The 19,120-nt window shown below is 30.4% G+C and overlaps 1 protein-coding gene across 1 annotated transcript in view; it reads left to right on the top strand.

The window, feature by feature from the left end:
• LOC134681338 (uncharacterized) overlaps positions 1-18,574 on the top strand; it is a 64,524-nt gene extending 45,950 nt beyond the window's left edge. Inside the window, exons 38-54 of the mRNA XM_063541285.1 lie at positions 2,380-2,545; positions 3,385-3,504; positions 3,962-4,037; positions 4,658-4,691; positions 5,672-5,813; positions 6,493-6,601; positions 7,085-7,234; positions 8,148-8,304; positions 10,135-10,210; positions 11,153-11,240; positions 11,946-12,136; positions 12,649-12,819; positions 13,252-13,387; positions 14,004-14,075; positions 15,581-15,725; positions 17,059-17,209; positions 17,782-18,574. Coding sequence (XP_063397355.1) covers positions 2,380-2,545; positions 3,385-3,504; positions 3,962-4,037; positions 4,658-4,691; positions 5,672-5,813; positions 6,493-6,601; positions 7,085-7,234; positions 8,148-8,304; positions 10,135-10,210; positions 11,153-11,240; positions 11,946-12,136; positions 12,649-12,819; positions 13,252-13,387; positions 14,004-14,075; positions 15,581-15,725; positions 17,059-17,209; positions 17,782-17,919 — 2,122 coding nt within the window. The 3' untranslated portion in view covers positions 17,920-18,574. The remainder of the gene's footprint in view (positions 1-2,379; positions 2,546-3,384; positions 3,505-3,961; positions 4,038-4,657; positions 4,692-5,671; positions 5,814-6,492; positions 6,602-7,084; positions 7,235-8,147; positions 8,305-10,134; positions 10,211-11,152; positions 11,241-11,945; positions 12,137-12,648; positions 12,820-13,251; positions 13,388-14,003; positions 14,076-15,580; positions 15,726-17,058; positions 17,210-17,781) is intronic.
• Positions 18,575-19,120: the final 546 nt, after the last annotated feature.

Here is a 19,120-nt window from a genome sequence, read left to right as displayed (position 1 = left end):
ACACGCCCTAACATAAAAAGGTGCACTCGATTTTCTCTTTTCGATACGATTGTTACCCATTTTTTTAAAAATTTTCTTCAGTCACATAATGGAAGGCTACACGAAAATTACTGAACTAATAGATTGATATGTTTTCCGTCCGTGGTAATTTTTTCAAAAAAATCGTAGATTATGCATTTTCATCATCCAACTTGAAAGATACCCATGTCCATACATGTGAACCTCCCGACGGGAGTACAAAACTCCCGTTTTCAGGGGTCTCCTCCCGTCCTCCCGTTTAGGAGAAAAAACTCCCGTGTATGAAATATTTCGTGAATGAAAATTTTCAGACGCCATATTTGATCATTTCTTACTACTGTACGGGTGTAATTGACACCTGTGTAAAATTTTACCTGTACATCAAAGAAGATGTATAGTTAATTGGCTTCACTTGACAGCTTGGGTGTCAAACATACTGGTAATCAACGATGTTTACCTCTGGCTAACTGCCGTTGTGTTATAAAAACGATGTGTATTGGGAATATTGAAATACATTTTTGTTACTTCCCTTTGTTTTATCCTGTTTTCAGTTATTTTGCTTTTAAAAATGTAAATTGTAAAAAGACTATAATGATTAATATTTTAATCAAATAATCATAAAAGGATGTTGATTAAATGAATTTAGATGTTTTGGGAGAAATAAAAAAATATAAATTTATAAATTATTTTAGCAATCTAGACCTCCTTTCAAGGATTAAATTGAAGTTTATATTTTAAATCTGTTTATCACCTATGTATCCTAAATATACAATTTGATAAAAGTTCTAGCTAGTTTTAGTGGGATTATAAAACCTTGGGTTTGAGAATGGTAGATGTTAGAATAAATAAGATTTTATTGTGTAAGCTAGAAATGGCAAAACATTTTACACTGTTTAAGTCTTTTTTAGTTTTCTACAAATATGACTTTCATAATGCTTAAAAGTCATGCAGTACTACTGTAAGTGTTTGTTATTTTTTTGATTAATTTATGATGTTGCAAACAAACATGTAGAGCTTATTTCTTTCTTTTTTGTCTATACATTTACCAATGATAAGGAGATGGAGACATGAATAAAAATCTATACAGATAAGATTAATAAATATAATGATTTATTTGCAAGCAGTGAACATGGTGAACAATCATTTATCAAAAACAAAACAAAACTAAACAGGAAACAGATTCTTCTTAATATTTTATTTTATTCAAATAGAAAGGCAATAAGGGTACTATAAACATATTACAATTTGTAGAAAAAACACAATTTCTACATCATATGGTTACATTTACGACAAAATTTATGTCGATAAAAAACCTCCTGATCTGAGTCCTAATCTCCTGACCAAAATTTCCAAATCTCCAGATCTGAGTTTCACAGTCCATCACATGTATGCATGTCGTTGACTTGGTATCTAATTGTTCTGCTTAACTATGTACTAGATAAATTGAAAACTTATGCAAATAGTGTTTTTAAAATAAAACACCTCGTAATTGAGAAGAAAATTGCAATTTTGTTTGTTTTTATTAACTTTTAAAAATTTTGTCACTATAGTAAACTATACAGTAGTCTTTTTTCGCCTTCTCTAATAAAGAGCTTCGATTCTTTTGTTTTATTTCAACCTGGTTTCCGACTGTATATTGAACTTAAGGGCATACAATACAGTTACAGGGGAGGTAATGACGTTTGCTAACGTAAAATTATATTTTCGCGACGTCAAACTGTGACATATTGGGAAAAGATGCATTTTTCGACTGATTTTTAATTTTCAATCTGATTTAATTTGAAAACAAGTACATGTACCCCTATTTTTAAAACAACATTTTGTTTCATTTTGCAGGGAGATTTTGTTGACCAAATTTTATAAAACTGTAAATAGTGCATTTTTTTAATTTTGATAAATATACAGCAAAAAATGATGTTTCTTTTCTTAATTCATGACAATTTGATGAATATAAGTTATTTCTGAATAAAAAATGCATAATTTTTTAGGATACTTATAAAAAAAAAGAAATTACAAATTATTTAACAAAAAACAATTTGTGTTTATCTTTTAAAACTAAAAAGTTATGTCTTTCTTTTTGAAAGAAAAAAAAACCGGCCACAAATCCAAAATTTTGAGCAAATATAAAAATATCAACCTCATTTAACTCAAAAAGTAGCACATGAAGGTATACTTTTTATTACATATTTTATTTAATCGGGCAAAAAAATAGCCTATATGGAAATTTTCAACAAACTGTAAATACAGGATCAAGACTGTATCGTATGCCCTTAAAGACAACCAGTTAAGATTATTGTTTAAATTAATATTTAAAATTGTATTATCTTTAAAATTTCTGATATTAATTTTTTCTTATTTCAGTTACAAGCCTCTGATTTTATTATCATTAGATGGATTTAGAGCTGATTATTTACTGAGAAACTTTACTCCTTACATCAGAAAACTGAGTCAGTGTGGAGTACATGCTCCTTATATGAGATCTGTATACCCAACAAAGACATTCCCAAATCATTATTCTATTGTTACGGTAAGATACTTTTTCTGAATTGGCAATTTAACTACTCGTTATTCTTCAAAGTTGCAAAGAATCAAACTAAGTACATGTACTGTGAAAAATTTAGTGTAAAGTTTAACTAGAATCATTGCTTTTTCAGGCAATAAGCACTGGAGAGTTATAGAAAATCATTGATTAAAGATGATTGTATTGGTGTAAAATAAACTTTTTACATAATATATTTTGTTAAAATATTCATATATAACCTTTTTGAGCTAAAATTTTAACTTCACTTGGAAAAGTTGACTAAGATGGTATAGACTTTGTTATTTTGGCACTTTGGTTTATGTGATTTCCAACATTTATCTTCAGCTTTCCAAAATGTTAGTCTTGAGTATAGCAAGAAGGTTATTCAAAAAAAGTTGTGTGCATGAAAATCATGATGGTAAAACTGATATTTATTGCCTTTATATTAGGGTCTGTATCCTGAATCCCATGGTGTGATAGACAACAACATGTATGGTGATTCTATTGGTGCCTGGTTTGGTATGGGGTGAGGGGGCAGAGTTATGTTTAGATTTATCTGATATTTATTGCCTTTTTATTAGGGTCTGTATCCTGAATCCCATGGTGTGATAGACAATAACATGTATGATGAATCTATTGGTGCCTGGTTTGGTATGGGGTGAGGGGGCAGAGTTATGTTTAGATTTATCTGATATTTATTGCCTTTTTATTAGGGTCTGTATCCTGAATCCCATGGTGTGATAGACAATAACATGTATGATGATTCTATTGGTGCCTGGTTTGGTATGGGGTGAGGGGGCAGAGTTATGTTTAGATTTATCTGATATTTATTGCCTTTTTATTAGGGTCTGTATCCTGAATCCCATGGTGTGATAGACAATAACATGTATGATGAATCTATTGGTGCTTTTTTTGGTATGAGTAAAGCTAATGCTAGCGATCCAAGATGGTGGAAAGGGGAACCAGTAAGTAAGCTGCATTTTCCCTAACATCAAAACTTTTTTTGTCCAGCTAAATGACATGAGGATGAGTAATTGTCAAACATGCCATACTTTGTTGTGTCACCTGAAAACCTCCAGTTTTGGCTGCTGTTTTGCAATGTCACACAAGTAACTCAATGAGAGCTTGACAGAATTCAATCAAATGAATATTTTTTACTGGGTTTATATATTTTAACAAAAACAAGTTGTGGAGGAAAGATATTTTGTTAATGGACACATCTTGGATAGGTTCAAATGTCCTTGTAAGATTAATTGACCTGCATTTTTTATGAGGATCATTTTATAATGGTTCTTATTTTAGATAAAAGTTATATGAATTAAAGAAATAAAAGGTTTACTGTTCACAAATATGTATGACAATAGTTATAAATGTAAAGTAATTTTTTTAAAGACAGTACATAGTTAAATCTTATACTTATAGATATGGAATACAGCAAAGAAGAATAGTAAAAGATCAGCCACATATTTCTGGCCTGGATCTGATGTACAAATTCAAGGTAGGTATGGCAGTCTGCACATTATTAGGTTTAAAGAGGGGAATACGAAAGGGTGAAGAAAAACAATGATCCAGTCATAGAAAGATGCACATGGTTAAAACAAAAAAGCAGAATACATAACATTTTACAAAACAGAACAGAACAAATAGGTCTAAAATCCTGAATTGACAGAAAATTGAATAATATCAAGACTTAGATTTAGAAAATACATGAAAAAGAATTGACAGTGTTATTGTCAGAAAGCAATCATATGTCTTACTTGTTTATACAAATTTATAATCATTATGTCCAAAATTAAGGTTATATATATGACATTAAAAATCATCTTATTAATTGATTAATTAATAAACCTACGACACTATAGGTTGTAAATGTATCCCTAAAATTTCTGATACTGTCTTGTACTGTGGATTCATTTAATTTCGTTGGATACCAATTACCTGGATTTCATAGTTACAGGTGAACAACGAAATTGAATGTTCAAAGAATGAAAAAAATTTCTATAGGCATATATATATCCATAAACATGCAAATTTTACCTAATCAATGAAAATTGGTAACTACTTAAAAATAAATGAATCAACAGTATTTTAAATCTGATACATTTATTATTTTTACAGGAATGCACCCTGATATTTGGAAGAAATATGATGGGTAAGATCAGTTATAATCTTTGTATCCTCTTGAGGTGTTGTCAACGTGTATTTGATTCACTTAACAGAAGTTCCACTGGAAACTGTTCTAAACAACGCTAAGAATTTGTTCCTGTTGGAACAAATATTCTCTAATTTTTGTACTATTTATATATTTCCTGAGCGGTGTGAGAAAAACATTTCTCCTCACTAGTGAAAAATCTGTTCTCGGCAAACGATTAGTCGAAATTTGATTATGACGTCTAATTGTTTTGTTTTCTTCTGAATTTTCCTATTGTGACGTCATGAAAAAAGGCGACAATGCCTGATGACGTTGCATATAAAGAACACAAGTTTCTGAAAATCTTTGAAAAAGAACGATAAAAAGCATTAAGAGAAACAGATTCCGACACTATAACTCGTGTATTATGATATTTCTCCACTCTCGACAGTTAAATTTTGTTATTTAAAGAGCTTGTCAAGCCTCGCGCTTTAAATAATAAAATTTAACTGTCTCGAGTGGAGAAATATCGTAATACACTTGTTGCAGTGTAAGAATCTATATTTCTATACCCTTTATTCCATAAGGAACAAATGCAAAAATATTTGTTTGCATTGAAAATAGTATAATAGAATATTTCTTCCACTTTGAACCTATATTATGAAGGAACTTATATTTCATGACCTTAATTCGCTGAAACAGTTTCCCCAAGATTTCTCTTTCACTTTCAGCAGAAAACACTATCTTTATATTGTAAAGAAAAAAATACACTTTTTTTATTTAGTAAATTACATAAAGATGGATAATGTAGATAATGGAGATTAAGTCATATAAATCTTCTCTTTGAAAACACTTTCTGTATTTACATTGCATTCATACATATTGCCAATTAAGTTACTCGAATATCTATAAGAGAACAAAAAGAGAATTGAGATATGTGTGTAATTGTTTTAAAATTATGCAGTTTAATTAAAAAAAATATGATATCATTTCTGTTACAGAAAAATTCCCTTTGACTCTCGAGTTGATGAGTTACTACAATGGGTAGAATTACCAGCAGGAGAGAGACCAGATTTTATCACATTGTATTTTGATGAACCAGATCACACTGGACATTCTGTTGGGCCTGATGATATTCCAAAGGTATTTCAAATGTGATTGTTTTGGTCATTCTGTTGGGCCTGATGATATTCCAAAGGTATTTCAAATGTGATTGTTTGGTCATTCTGTTGGACCTGATGATATCCCAAAGGTATTTCAAATGTGATTGTTTTGGTCATTCTGTTGGACCTGATGATATCCCAAAGGTATTTTAAATGTGATTGTTTTGGTCATTCTGTTGGGCCTGATGATATTCCAAAGGTATCTCAAATGTGATTGTTTTGGTTACTTAATAAGTAAGAGGATTCTATTTCTCTTTTTTCGATATTTACTGTTGGCAAATTTTAAATTCTCAATATCGTCAAAGATGATAGCAAAATAACCGAAAAATAAACTCCTTACAAAAAAGGTCCCATACACCTTATCGTTATTTGTCTGCCATTACTGGATATCATACAGGTTCCCGTGAAATTTTGACATCATAAAACAAAATATCTGACGCCACAATGGAAAAGTGATTGTTGTTTGCGTCAAAAGTTCAAGTGGCCTGGTCAGCCGGGATTAGCAATTAGGTTTATTCTACAGTATGTGTTACTGATATGGGTGATGTGTGAAAAAATGTAATTTATAAGGCTGCTCTTATCTTTAACAGTTATGACCATTGAAAAATTGTAGCTGTACAAACTTACAAGTAACTAAAAATTAAATTATCTGATTTCAGATTGGTCAGGCACTGGATAAAGTAGACGAAGCTGTAGGCAGATTGATGGAAGGTTTATACCGCCGTAACTTACACAATTGTGCTAATATTATTATAGTAGCTGACCATGGTAGGTGTTTGAATGGAGATTCAGGAAGGTTTTACTAGCTTTCTAATTGTGTTAAATTTCTTATCATTCTTCCTCTATTTTCTTAAATTGTAAGACCTGCACAGAATATAAAATGCATTATAAAGTAATTAAAATACTTTCTATTTATCTTGTTTGTTAACTTTTTTTTAGTTTACCTGTAGTGTTTATGAATATCTTTGCATTCCTTTTTTTCTATAATTGATCTTGTATGATACTGATCTTTGGAATGTAAAAATGGATATTTTTTGGCACCATTTTAATGAATCTACAACTGTTAATGTTCATGGTCTTTCAAGTTTTTTTGCTTTGATAAATGTTCAAATGTACTGCTCTAAACAAAGAAATCAGTACATCAAGAGACATAAAATCTCTGTGCACATTGATTTATTCATGAAATTGTCTTTAAATCCTTAATTTACAGAGAAAACGGAACTTGTAATCAGAGCTTCTGTTTGTTTTCAGGAATGTCCGATACATCATGTAACAGACTGATAACAGCCAGGGATTATTTAACAGAGTATAATAACATGTATATCTATGAAGGAGCATTCAGTAGAATCAATCCTAAAATCAAATATGGGAGAACCCATCCTAAATCTGTACCACATCCAGGTAATACCATATACCTAAAAAAAAATGATAGTTAAATATAAATCTGGAGGACACATTCCCATCCTTTCTTAATCGAAATGGTATAGACTGCTTTATATTTAGGTCACCATGATTCACATACTGTAAATTCAGAAATTATAGCATGCATTTTTTATTGTGATTTTGTCATTTTAGACGCGATTTTAATGTTTCCAATATTGAAAAAAATCCCAATTAATTCACATACAAAAATTCAAAATGCGAGTTTAAATTATTGCGATTATAACCCTGTTGCATTTTTCACAATAATTTAAACATCGCCATAATTTCTGAATTAACAGTATGCTTTGATATCAAAGATCACAACCACCACAATATTCCTCAAGTGACTAAGATGATTGAAGGGCTATGGTTCACCAAATTCTTATGAGTTTCATCAGTGATGTTTTAACACTATTTAAATCTCCTAAAAATCCACACATTCCTGTCACATAGTGTTCTACAATACCATAACCTATATTGCATACTTGAGATGGTAAATATATTTTTATTTTCAGTTTTCATATTTAACTACAAGCCTGTGATGATAGTATGTCGGAAGGGGACCATAAAGGGCTGACCCCTGTTAAGAGAGAGCCATATTTCTTGCGTGTAAAAGACACCCTTTTAGATTTAAAAAAAGAGCAGGCTAATGCTGCTACAAAGCAGCACTCGCACAACAACAAGCCCAACAGCAAAGACTAGTAAAATTACTTGCTGGCCTGTCAAAATCATCTCTATAGGGTAATAGAATATAACCAAAATTTTCCATGAATTGAACTCCAGGGCCTGTACATTGTACATTGTTTATTGTAAAGACTGCATTTAATCAAAGTAACTCAATAGTTGCTATTTATCAGTTTGTTTATAAATCAATGTCTTTCTCATTTTCCAGTGCCTGTTGCTAATATTATTGCCAATATGAGTTGTAAAACACCACATATAAAAGTATATAACAAACAATTGTTACCAAAGCGACATCACTATGCCAACAGCCCAAGGATAGCAGACATTATAGTTGATGTGGAAGATAAATGGTTGTTTACTTATAGGTATTTATTAATAAAAAGTGCCTTGATTCAATGGATAATGTGTAATTCTTTAGATTTAAATCCAAATTTAGTTTGATATTGTTTGCTCTATATTCTAGGTTTATTTCATATGTAACATAGTAATGCTTTTCTCATTTGCTCACCGGACTAAAAGAACTATGGTAAACTATTGCCATTACTTGGTTTCTTTTACTTTTGTTTTCATCTGTGATTTTTCTAAAAGAATCTTCTCCTCTAAAACCAAATACTGACATAAAGATGCTGAGGGCATATACTGTAAATTCAGAAATTATTGCAAGATTTTTAATGGTTGGGAATAATGTGATCAAATGAGAATTGCAATAATAAGAACTCACATTCTGAAATCCGACACTTGTATTTGTATTTTTTTTTGTATTGTATTTTGCTGTAATCTAAAAATTATTCTCACAATTTGAAAAGTAATCTTTTCCTATTGTTAATTATCCATTTTTAGATGGTGACGTTCCTGGTGTTTATATATCTCAACTTGTACGATTCGCTCGTGTATGTAACAACGTATTAGATTTTAGCGAGAGAAATTTATGTATTACTGAAAAATTATTAATTTTATCACTGGTATAAGGAAATAATTTGTAAATATAACTCAACATGCAGACATCTTATACGTTCAGGTATTTCACATCCAAATTTTTATGGAAATATTCTTTATAAAGCACAAAAATGTCAGTATTCTCCTCAGAAATTAACAAAACCTTTAAATAGACTTATTAAAAGGGGATATAGTTACGATACTGTTGTCAGGTCATTAAAGATTGCATATTTTGGCTTTAACATTGATTCACTGATAGGGTCTTTGCATCGGAACTAAACACATTTATTTCTAAAAAAACAGTTGTTGGCATGACACGGGTTATGTTCTTCTCATATATTTTATGATAGTATAATACTAAACCCCTAATGGGAGGGATTGAACCTGATATTCATATGATGAAGGCATAATCTTTCAATCAGTTTAATTGAGGTCTGGAGTTGGCATGTCAGTTAACTGCTAGTAGTCTGTTGTTATTTATGTATTATTGTCATTTTATTTATTTTCTTTTGTTACATCTTTTGACTTCGGACTCGGACTTCTCTTGAACTGAATTTTAATGTGCGTATTGTTATTCTTTTACTTTTCTACATTGGCTAGAGGTATAGGGGGAGGGTTGAGATCTCATAAACATGTTTAACCTCGCCGCAATTTTGCGCCTGTCCCAAGTCAGGAGCCTCTGGCCTTTGTTAGTCTTGTATGATTTTAAATTTTAGTTTCTTGTGTATAATTCGGAGTTTAGTATGACGTCCATTATCACTGTACTATTATGCATATTTTTAGGGGCCAGCTGAAGGACACCTAGGGGTGCGGGAATTCTCGCTACATTCAACCCATTGGTTGCCTTCAGCTGTTGTCTGCTCTATGGTCGGGTGGTTTTCGCTTTGACATATTCACCATTTTCTTTCTCTATTTTATTTTTTATGATATGACTAAACTGTCTGTTGAGTGTTGGATTCTTGCTCTTTAAGCGGCATTTGCCAAAGGTGGATTTAGGGAGGGGCCCTTTTTGGGAAAAAATTTGGTTGCTTATATAGGGAATCACTGAAGCGTGACTGGAGCGGGCCCCTCTTAGGCAGTCAATGGGCCCCCACTTAGGAAAATTTCTAGATCCACCAGTGTTAGCTGTTAAATTCATGTTACTAATTTGAATTAGTCAACCAAATTGTTCATTCTAATTTGTTTCACTTTCAACGTTTACATTATTTTCCTTTTAATTTTATGGAGCTTTTTTTTTGATAATTCTCATTTCTTTGTAGAGCACTTAAAGGTTATAATAAGAAATTCTGTGTTGGTGGTAACCATGGTTATGATAATATGTATAAATCTATGAATGTAAGTATAAATATCTCCTCACATTAGCTTTTCAATTAAACTTTATTTTAATGTGATAATTATGTGAGACATCTGTAATGGCAAGAATATGTGATGGATTTAGATAAGACAAATATCTCATAAATTATATGAATGGAAATACTCCACAGATCAAGAGAATAGTTCTTTAATGGTTGGTTTTCAATTTTACAGTGAAAAGAAGAATCTTCAATCACAAAACAAATAGTATTAGGACATGATTGCCTGTACCATCAATTTAAATGATACTGTTTTTTATCGCTATTTTGTGCATTTTTCCTTTAATCTTTTTTTGTGATAATTTTCATATCATGCTCCTTGCTTGAGATAGAAAAATTATCGCTAGAAACTAAGGAGACCGCATGGCGCTGCTAATGAAATTGACATTGAAATTGACATAGGTAAAATAGCGATAAACAGATTATCATTGGTCATCTCAACCCGAATGCTTTTCTCACTTTCGCTGTACCAGCTCAAGCGAGAAAATCAATCTCGTTGAGATAATCAACGATAATCTATAAATATCTAAAGGAAATTATATGCAGGAATTATATACTGCATTTTAAATGGGTCAATATTTCTTAGATTGATAAAAAAATAGAAAACTTTACCTTATAAGGGGAGATAACTCAGATAATTTTGTTTAAAAAAAAAAAGTAATGTCCTGTTAATGTATTTATTTGTCAATGGTATTGTGCAGCTTTGTGCTCTTAAAAGATATATTAAAAAAAAAATGAATTTCTTGACCAATTATAAATAATAATCATCTTGTACTTGGAGCAAAATTTCAATTGCAATTCACGAAAGACATTTAATAACTATTTTTAGCACAGTATCATGTTTAACAAAATTATTGAAAAATATATCTGAACCACCTGCACATGATGTATGTAATAAGCTATTATGAAATCAAACTTTTTTCAGGCTTTATTTTTGGCACATGGGCCGTCTTTTAAACAGAATCTAACAGTAGAACCATTCGAGAATATTGAGATATACAATTTGATGTCAGGTATGTATTCTATGGATTGATATATGTGGTTTGGCCAGGCAAACCTATACCCTCAAGGTGTTCTAGTAAGGCAGAATGTAAGGCTTTATACCAGTGTGGATTTTTTAACTGATTTCTTATGTAGAAAAAAATCACCAAAGTCATGATCCTTACTTTGAATTATATGTTAATTTTATGTTGTATATTTTACCATATTTCATGACTGTTAAATAATAGACAATCTAAGAGTTGAAAAATAATTTTGAAAAGTGATAAGTTCAGAATATGTGGATTACCATTGGTTTATTAGAAAAGATATAAAAGACTGATTGTGCAATAAAAGACTTTATGAATCGTGTTAGAAGTAAATATTAAGTTGTTGTATCAACAAAAAAATAATATTAATGATACCAGATATGTGTATAGTAGATCTGATAAACAGTAAAAAATAACCATCTCTGTAGATAATTTATAGAGACAACATTTAAAACCTACGATACCTTTTCAAAAAGCATTTCTAAAAAATTTATATGATTTAAAACTCAAATTCCTTCGTATATTTTTAAGTTTTTAATTTGAATTGAGTTTTCAAGCAAATTGTATGATATCAAAGTATAGTAGATTCATATTAAATCTTGTAAATTTAATCAAATGGTCGCAATTAGGAAACATGCTCAGCTGTTGTTTTTTTTCTTTCGCATATGATTTTAACTATAAATCTTCCAGCCATATTGAATATTACTGCTGCACCAAACAATGGAACCAAAGGATCTTTGAATCAGCTTCTGAGAAAACCACCTGTTACAATGACTAGTCCACCTTCCAGCGTATACAACAAAACTATCACCGATACAATAGATACTACAGTGTCACCAGAATGTTTAAAGAGATGTCCAGCATTTACAAATATAAATAAGGTACTTTTTTTGTAATGTTTGATGGCATGAACTTATATATTCAAATTGCATTATCTGACTGCATGAAATATATTTTGCATCTGGAGATAAGAAGATTACATGAAATAATGATTGATATGCATACAGCATGCATGCATTTTGTATGATATAGATTTAGGTTTGAAGAAAACAATAGATAAATATTAGTCCAAATAATTATGACGTCTTGTTGAAGTAAGGCGTCAAAGAAAAAAGATATAATAGCCTTTCAAGACGTCATAATTATTTGGACTAGATAAATGTATGCACAATATATTTGAACTCCAAACTGCTAAAGTTTGAAAAGATAGATTTGTCATCTTGTGTTTGATTCAAAGATAAAATATAAGGATTTTTGTTTGTAAATTGCAAATAAAACATTATCCATCCCCCACTCAAAAAAATCTAATTTATTGCCTGTGAAAGGGATCATTTAAAATATGATGTAAATGTACTGTGCAATATTGTTATTTGTCTTTAAACTCTATTCACAGTCAACCAAGAACAGGAACAACACAGAAACAAGACACACACCTTTAGGTATCCCTGTGTTACAGACATATCCTAGGTTATCTGTAGATTTGTTATATCAGCCTTCCCATGTCACTGGATTTGATAGAAACCTTAAAAGTCCTGCTTGGATATCATACACTATTGGTCAAAATGTGAGTATAATAAAGTTTTAGAAGTGCATATGAATCAAGTATCTAAAGAGTATGAATTACCTGCAGAAAGAGTGATATATCATATAATCATGAAGTAATCTATCTTTCATGAATTTTAAAGATTATAAAGGGCCATATGTGGCCTAAAAAAGTAAGATATTAAAAGATGTTATTGGAGTTAAGATGCACCTTCATAACATAAATTGTTTAGAAATCTCTGCAACAGTTTACCACCTATAAACCCCTCATTCATCTTTCTTTTGCACTTTATACTTTCCTTCCCTACACAGTTACTTCTATAGATGAAAGGGAGAAACACTGTTCCAAAAACTACAACTGATTCTCATGTGTATTTTTATTATCTTTACAAGCTTTGGCAAATAAAAATCATATTTGTGGTATGATTTTGTATTGAATTTGCTCTTTTTACAGTCGACATCCATCAAGTTAGACCCAGGGTGCTTATTACCAGACAAAAGAACAGATACTGTTTCTGACGATAAAAGTTCATGTGCAATAAATAGTAACTTGCCGAATAATTTTACCTGGGCATCATTTATGGTTTCAGGTAAGTTTTTATAACCTTTATATGACGGTAGTAGAGGCGCCCTTCATGACCATAAAAAATAGTAAAAATTCTTGCCATAACGTTAACGGTAATTTTTGTTGCATGACAATAAAATGTATAATCTTTTTTAGACGAAAAAAAAGTAGACTGATTTTGACGCATCCTGTAATTTTTTTTTCCAAAATGACGCTTATTATTTGAGACCTCTGACAAATCTCTATAAGGATCTTTTGACAAATTGTGGTAAATTTTAACCAGGTTGACGCTACAGGTAGCCAAAAAATAACTGTTTGACGCCTGAAATTAAAGAGCGTTACTACCCTCATATATCCTGAGCAAAACTTTTATCTAAATGTGCACATTTGTTATCTGAAGTAATTGATATGGTTCCTTATGTTTGTGGACTGACCGCTAGAACCTGATTAAATAAGTAAAATGGACCAAGTTCCATTCATACAACTGATGCTTAAGTTTGTTTTTCAACTTTTATTTTTTTGTCTTTGTTTTTAACTCTATTTTTTCTTAGGACATAGGTATTGGTGGGTGAATTTTTTTAAAAATGTAGAAATTAATATACAATATTTTTTTTATTTTTTAATTTTCTTTTTTATTTCAGATGACAAAGAAGCCACAGGTTATAACAGATTATCATCAGTATTTTTACCTGTCTATAAAGGATTTTATATGGGTAAGAAAGAAAAACATGCCCCATAAAACTTCCAATCATATTCATGAAAAGAACATATTGCCATGTGTTTTATGTCCCAATTATGGGCATTATGTTTTATGGTCTGTGCGTCTGTTAATTTGTTTGCCTCTCTTGCTCATCTGTCTGTCCGGCTTCAAATTAAAGTTTTTTGGTTAAAAATTTGGGCAAGGTAGTTTTTAATGAAGTTGAAGTCCAATCAACTTAAATCTAAGTACATATGTTACCCATGATATTGTCTTTCTAATTTTAATGCCAAATTCAGAATTTTGGCCTCAATTTCATGGTCAACTGAATAATGAAAAAGATAGTGTGAGTGGGGCATCAATGTACTATTGACAAATTCTAATTTGTTACTACATAGGTTTACTGTTAATGTTATACACCCTTTTTTCTAAAGCAGGCAGTATACAGTGAAGGGGGAGTCTGTCTTTATGTTTGTTTAGCCTTTAGTGTTAAACTTTTAAAGTTTCTTTGAGCAAAAGGAGTGGGAGTATTTTTAAGTGAGCTCAGCTCATATAACTTCTAGTTTACATATGCCATATGAGGGGGCATTGTTAGCCGAGTGGAACTAATGTATCACCAGCCTATCAACACTGAGGTTGCAAGTTTTTGAAACCCTGCATGTGGCAGCTGTGCTCGACTTCAATCTCAATTGACTACAATTGCCAGTTTTCCTACTGAAGGTTGGTGGTTCCCTCAAGCTTCTTCCACAAATTAAAAAATACGGCCATGAAAATGCACTTTAGTGCTGAAAATTGAGTTATTTCCCCTGTTTTTGTCACTACAATATAATCCTTAAATTTATGTTTTTATTAGTACAAGGATTTAATATAAAACTAATTGAATGCAAATACACATCAGAACATTACTTTTAAATGTTTTCCTACCTAAGAACAATTGAAAAATTAAAATTTTGAAAAATATTTTTTTCATCTATACCTCTTTTAATTGTTGAACTATTTTCATATACTCAAATTTCTAAATTTTGAATGATTATGAATAAGCAAATGGTCAGTGTGGTTTTCCCGCGCTATACCGTAAATTGCTTTTCTCAATTTGTGTAATGTTCTTTCGTATTTCGTCGAAAGAGCTGTCATTATTATTGTATACAGAGTTATTAGGTCATAGCGGGTATTCCCCACTTAACTTAATATCAATCCATGTCACAAACTTAAATACTGGGAAATTTTATAAAATATTTAAAATACAACAAGTTCAACTACCAGGTCAGTATGGTTGTTCCGCACTATGCCTGTCGATAGAAATAAGAGTATAGGTCTACTTTAAGCTTTAAAATATCTAGTTAGCTTGAACATATCACAGATAGATCATTAGTTATGCTTAGATCGCTTTGGAATATAAGCTTAAATGCATGATTTTATAACTAATATCACTTTGTAGTGCTTATAGAATTTGTTAATGCTGTAAAATATTTTGTTTAATAATTAGTGATAGTTTTTAATGTTTTATACTTTTTTCTGCAGGAATCTGGAGTAAACTTAAAGAAAAGATTCATCAGTGGTCTGCAAAATACAGAGAAGTAAACATAATAGCTGGTCCTGCATATGATTATGATTATGATGGACGAGCTGACACAACAGATATTTTACACAAATATATTAAAAAATTGTATGTATTAAGGTTATACATTAAAAATATTAAAATAAGGTGTGGTATGATTGCCAATTAGACAACCCTCCACAAGAGACCAAAAACCTTTTATAGCGAACCCAATTGAACCTTTCTATAGATTCACCTGCAAGTTACCTGTCCATTTAAACTTTTGGCAGTTCTATTGTCCCATCTAACAAATACAACAGGTATTGTTCTCTGTATAGTTTATTCACCAGGACCTTTAAATTTCTTCTAAGAGAAATCTATCACTCATTGATTAATTTACCTGAGTAAAAAATTTATCTGCTAAATTAGATGGAATAACATGTGTACTATTTATAAAAAAACTGTATATGAGTTTGAATGTATTATATTTTCAATCTGTTGAATGTAAACACTGATTCAAACATTAATAAAAGTTGATTCCTAAAAAAAATTAACATAATTCCTATTTCCAAAAAAAAATTGACAAAAAACCCCTTAAAATGTTGATGTTTACATATTAAGGCCTTCTTAAAAGTATTCTATAACTAAACAAAAACTAAAAAATGCAAATTTTCATACGAACAATACTTTTTATTTTAAAAACAAACTGTTTATGATTAAATTATTATTTATTTTGAACATATTGAAAAAAATATTATAAATGTTTAATAAACACGAAATCACAGGCATTTTTTTTTATGTGAAACATGTAATTTCTATCAATTTAGCAGATAAATTTTCTACTGAGGTAGATTAATCAATGAGTGATATATTTCTCTTAGAAGAAATTTAAAGGTCTGAGTGAATAAACTATACAGAGAACAATACCTGTTGTATTTGTTAGATGGGACAATAGAACTGCCAAAAGTTTAAATGGACAGGTAACTTGCAGGTGAATATATAGAAAGGTTCAATAGGGTTCGCTATAAGATCAATTATATATAAGATGGAACCTGAGAAGTATTTCTAAATTCATTAATAGCAAGTTTAAAAATAATGTTTGACTGGGTAATGGGCAGGTAATACCATTAGGGACACACAGTTCACCAGGCTGTACTCCACATATTACATGCACTTTTGAAATTCCTGTGCATATGATGATTCATCAAGTAGTTTGAATTATTCATTTAGATATACTGGTGATTCATTATTATTTGTTGGATACCAATTTTTTCATGTATTTCTTGGTCAGAGGGGAAGCACACATTTAAATGTTCAACAAATTACTGATTATTTGTAACAGCACAAGTTGCTGCCAAATGATGGAAAGTTCTATCCATGACCTTGTACTGATTTCTGGAATTTAAGCTTTTTTATTTTTTTATTTGCTTCAAGTTTTTCAGATTTTGTTTTGTTTTTGCAGCCATGGTAACACTACAGACATTGCCATACCTAGTCATCTTTTCCTTATAGTGACCAGATGTGATACGCCAGGGTCTGATTTAGCATTGTGTTCAAGCCTCAAGACCATATCATTTATTTTACCTAACATACAACATGAAAATAATTGTCAGGTAAGCTTATATATTGTCATGGCAATGAAACTGGTAAAGTTTTATTAGTTATAAGTATATGAATATAATTTTCTGTTTTTGCATTAGTAAAAGCTATGGGAATCTTCTTTTTTTAATGATTATAATGATTGTGGTAGTCATGAGATATTAATTTAACATTTGAAACAGTTAACGCCTAAATTGATAATGGGAATGTTAATGACCAGATGATCAATCAAGAAGTGCCTTCATAAAAGACATTTTCCATGTAGTAGAAAAAATCAAAATATACACTTCAGTCAAAAAGAACCTTAAACAATTTTCATTTAATTTTGATCTTACTGATTTTTTGGTCACCACCCATACCAAAACATTGATTTCTGCTATCATGATTTGGAGACAGGAGGCATACATAAGTATTCTTTGGAAAACTCATACTTTCACTCAGTGAAATTAGTTTGGATGGAAATAATAGCACCAAATTAGTATTCGATAATTTGAAGAAAATATTTATAAATGTCACGTAAACTGAAGTAATCAAATTCTGTATGAACTAATTGAGAGTTTGAAAATGATTTTATTTTTATTTTCAGAGTACAGAGGATTATTTGACAGATAATGAGGCCAGATTAAGGGATATAGAATTATTGACTGGTTTACAATTTTATGTTGATTATAAAAACAATATACAATTAAGAACATTTTTACCTCATGGTTTATGGAGCATTTAAAAACGTATCTGTGATCTTTTTAATATCCAAGATTTAATATTTATAATCAGAATTTATAAGATAAAGATATAGCTTTAATGTTTGATAGAGACATGACATTTTTGTGCCAAGGAATATTCAATCACCCTCTTATCTTTTTGGTGTCACCAAAACTAATAACATTTTTGTATGTCTGAATGATCAGAGTGTAGTTATGAAGTCATTGTTATTATGTGTGAGAGATTATACTAAACAAGATTTGTATTTATCAAATAAACCAAATGCTTTAATGAAATTATGATTTTATAATTAAAACTTTAAACTTAAAAAAAGTCCATGTCTGTTGACAGTTTTGAACATTTCTGATAGTGCTCCTTTTACATACTTGTCACACAGATATCTTTATTAGATATGAATTGTATTTGATTGGATTTGTTAAGTAATTTTTTTTTTTTGTGAAATATCCCTCCGTCCAAAATGTTGTCTCGTCAGCCAAGTAGCTTTAACAAGGAAGGATGATAGTGGTAGAATGAAATGTTAAATAAGCAGGCTCCAAGTTGACTTATATACTTGTAGCATGAACTTAAGTTCATATGGCTAATTTTTCAACCAAATCATACTCAGGGATTTTAGCTTATGTCCAAAATAATGTCTTTCAATAGCAAAATATCTTGACAAAAATATTTCATTTTGTAGTTTACCTTAATGTTCTTGTTTTCTTAACACCTTTGTTTTCTTTTGAAAAATCTGCCTTTAAAGCTTTTATAATATGATACATGTTATGCTAATGTTTAATGATGTTTATGTGTTTAAATATTTTTTGCATACAAAAAGGAATGCCATTTAATAAAAGAGACGATATATTTAATAGACTCATTACTGATATTGTAAAACAAGAGTGCACATACTGAAACATCGTACCTCCTTTACTAAACATTGATATTAGGTTGATAGTCCTGAATATAAAGCTTTACTTCAACGATCACATTAACTTAACATAATCAAAGAAAAGGAGGTCAAAGGTCAGATAAACCAAACTGGAAATACATGTACACTTTACAATCAATCAACTCACCAAATATACTTCAAAATTATATGTAGTTGACCTATTGCATAGCTAAGGAACAAACTTAACCAGAATACTAAATATTGATCAATAAACCAAGAAAATGAGGTCAAGATCAGATGATTCCTGCCAGACAGACATGTACAGTTTATACCT

This window comes from Mytilus trossulus, chromosome 1 (genome assembly GCF_036588685.1).
Source record: "Mytilus trossulus isolate FHL-02 chromosome 1, PNRI_Mtr1.1.1.hap1, whole genome shotgun sequence".
Taxonomy (NCBI): domain Eukaryota; kingdom Metazoa; phylum Mollusca; class Bivalvia; order Mytilida; family Mytilidae; genus Mytilus; species Mytilus trossulus.
This window is presented reverse-complemented; position numbering and strand designations above follow the sequence as displayed.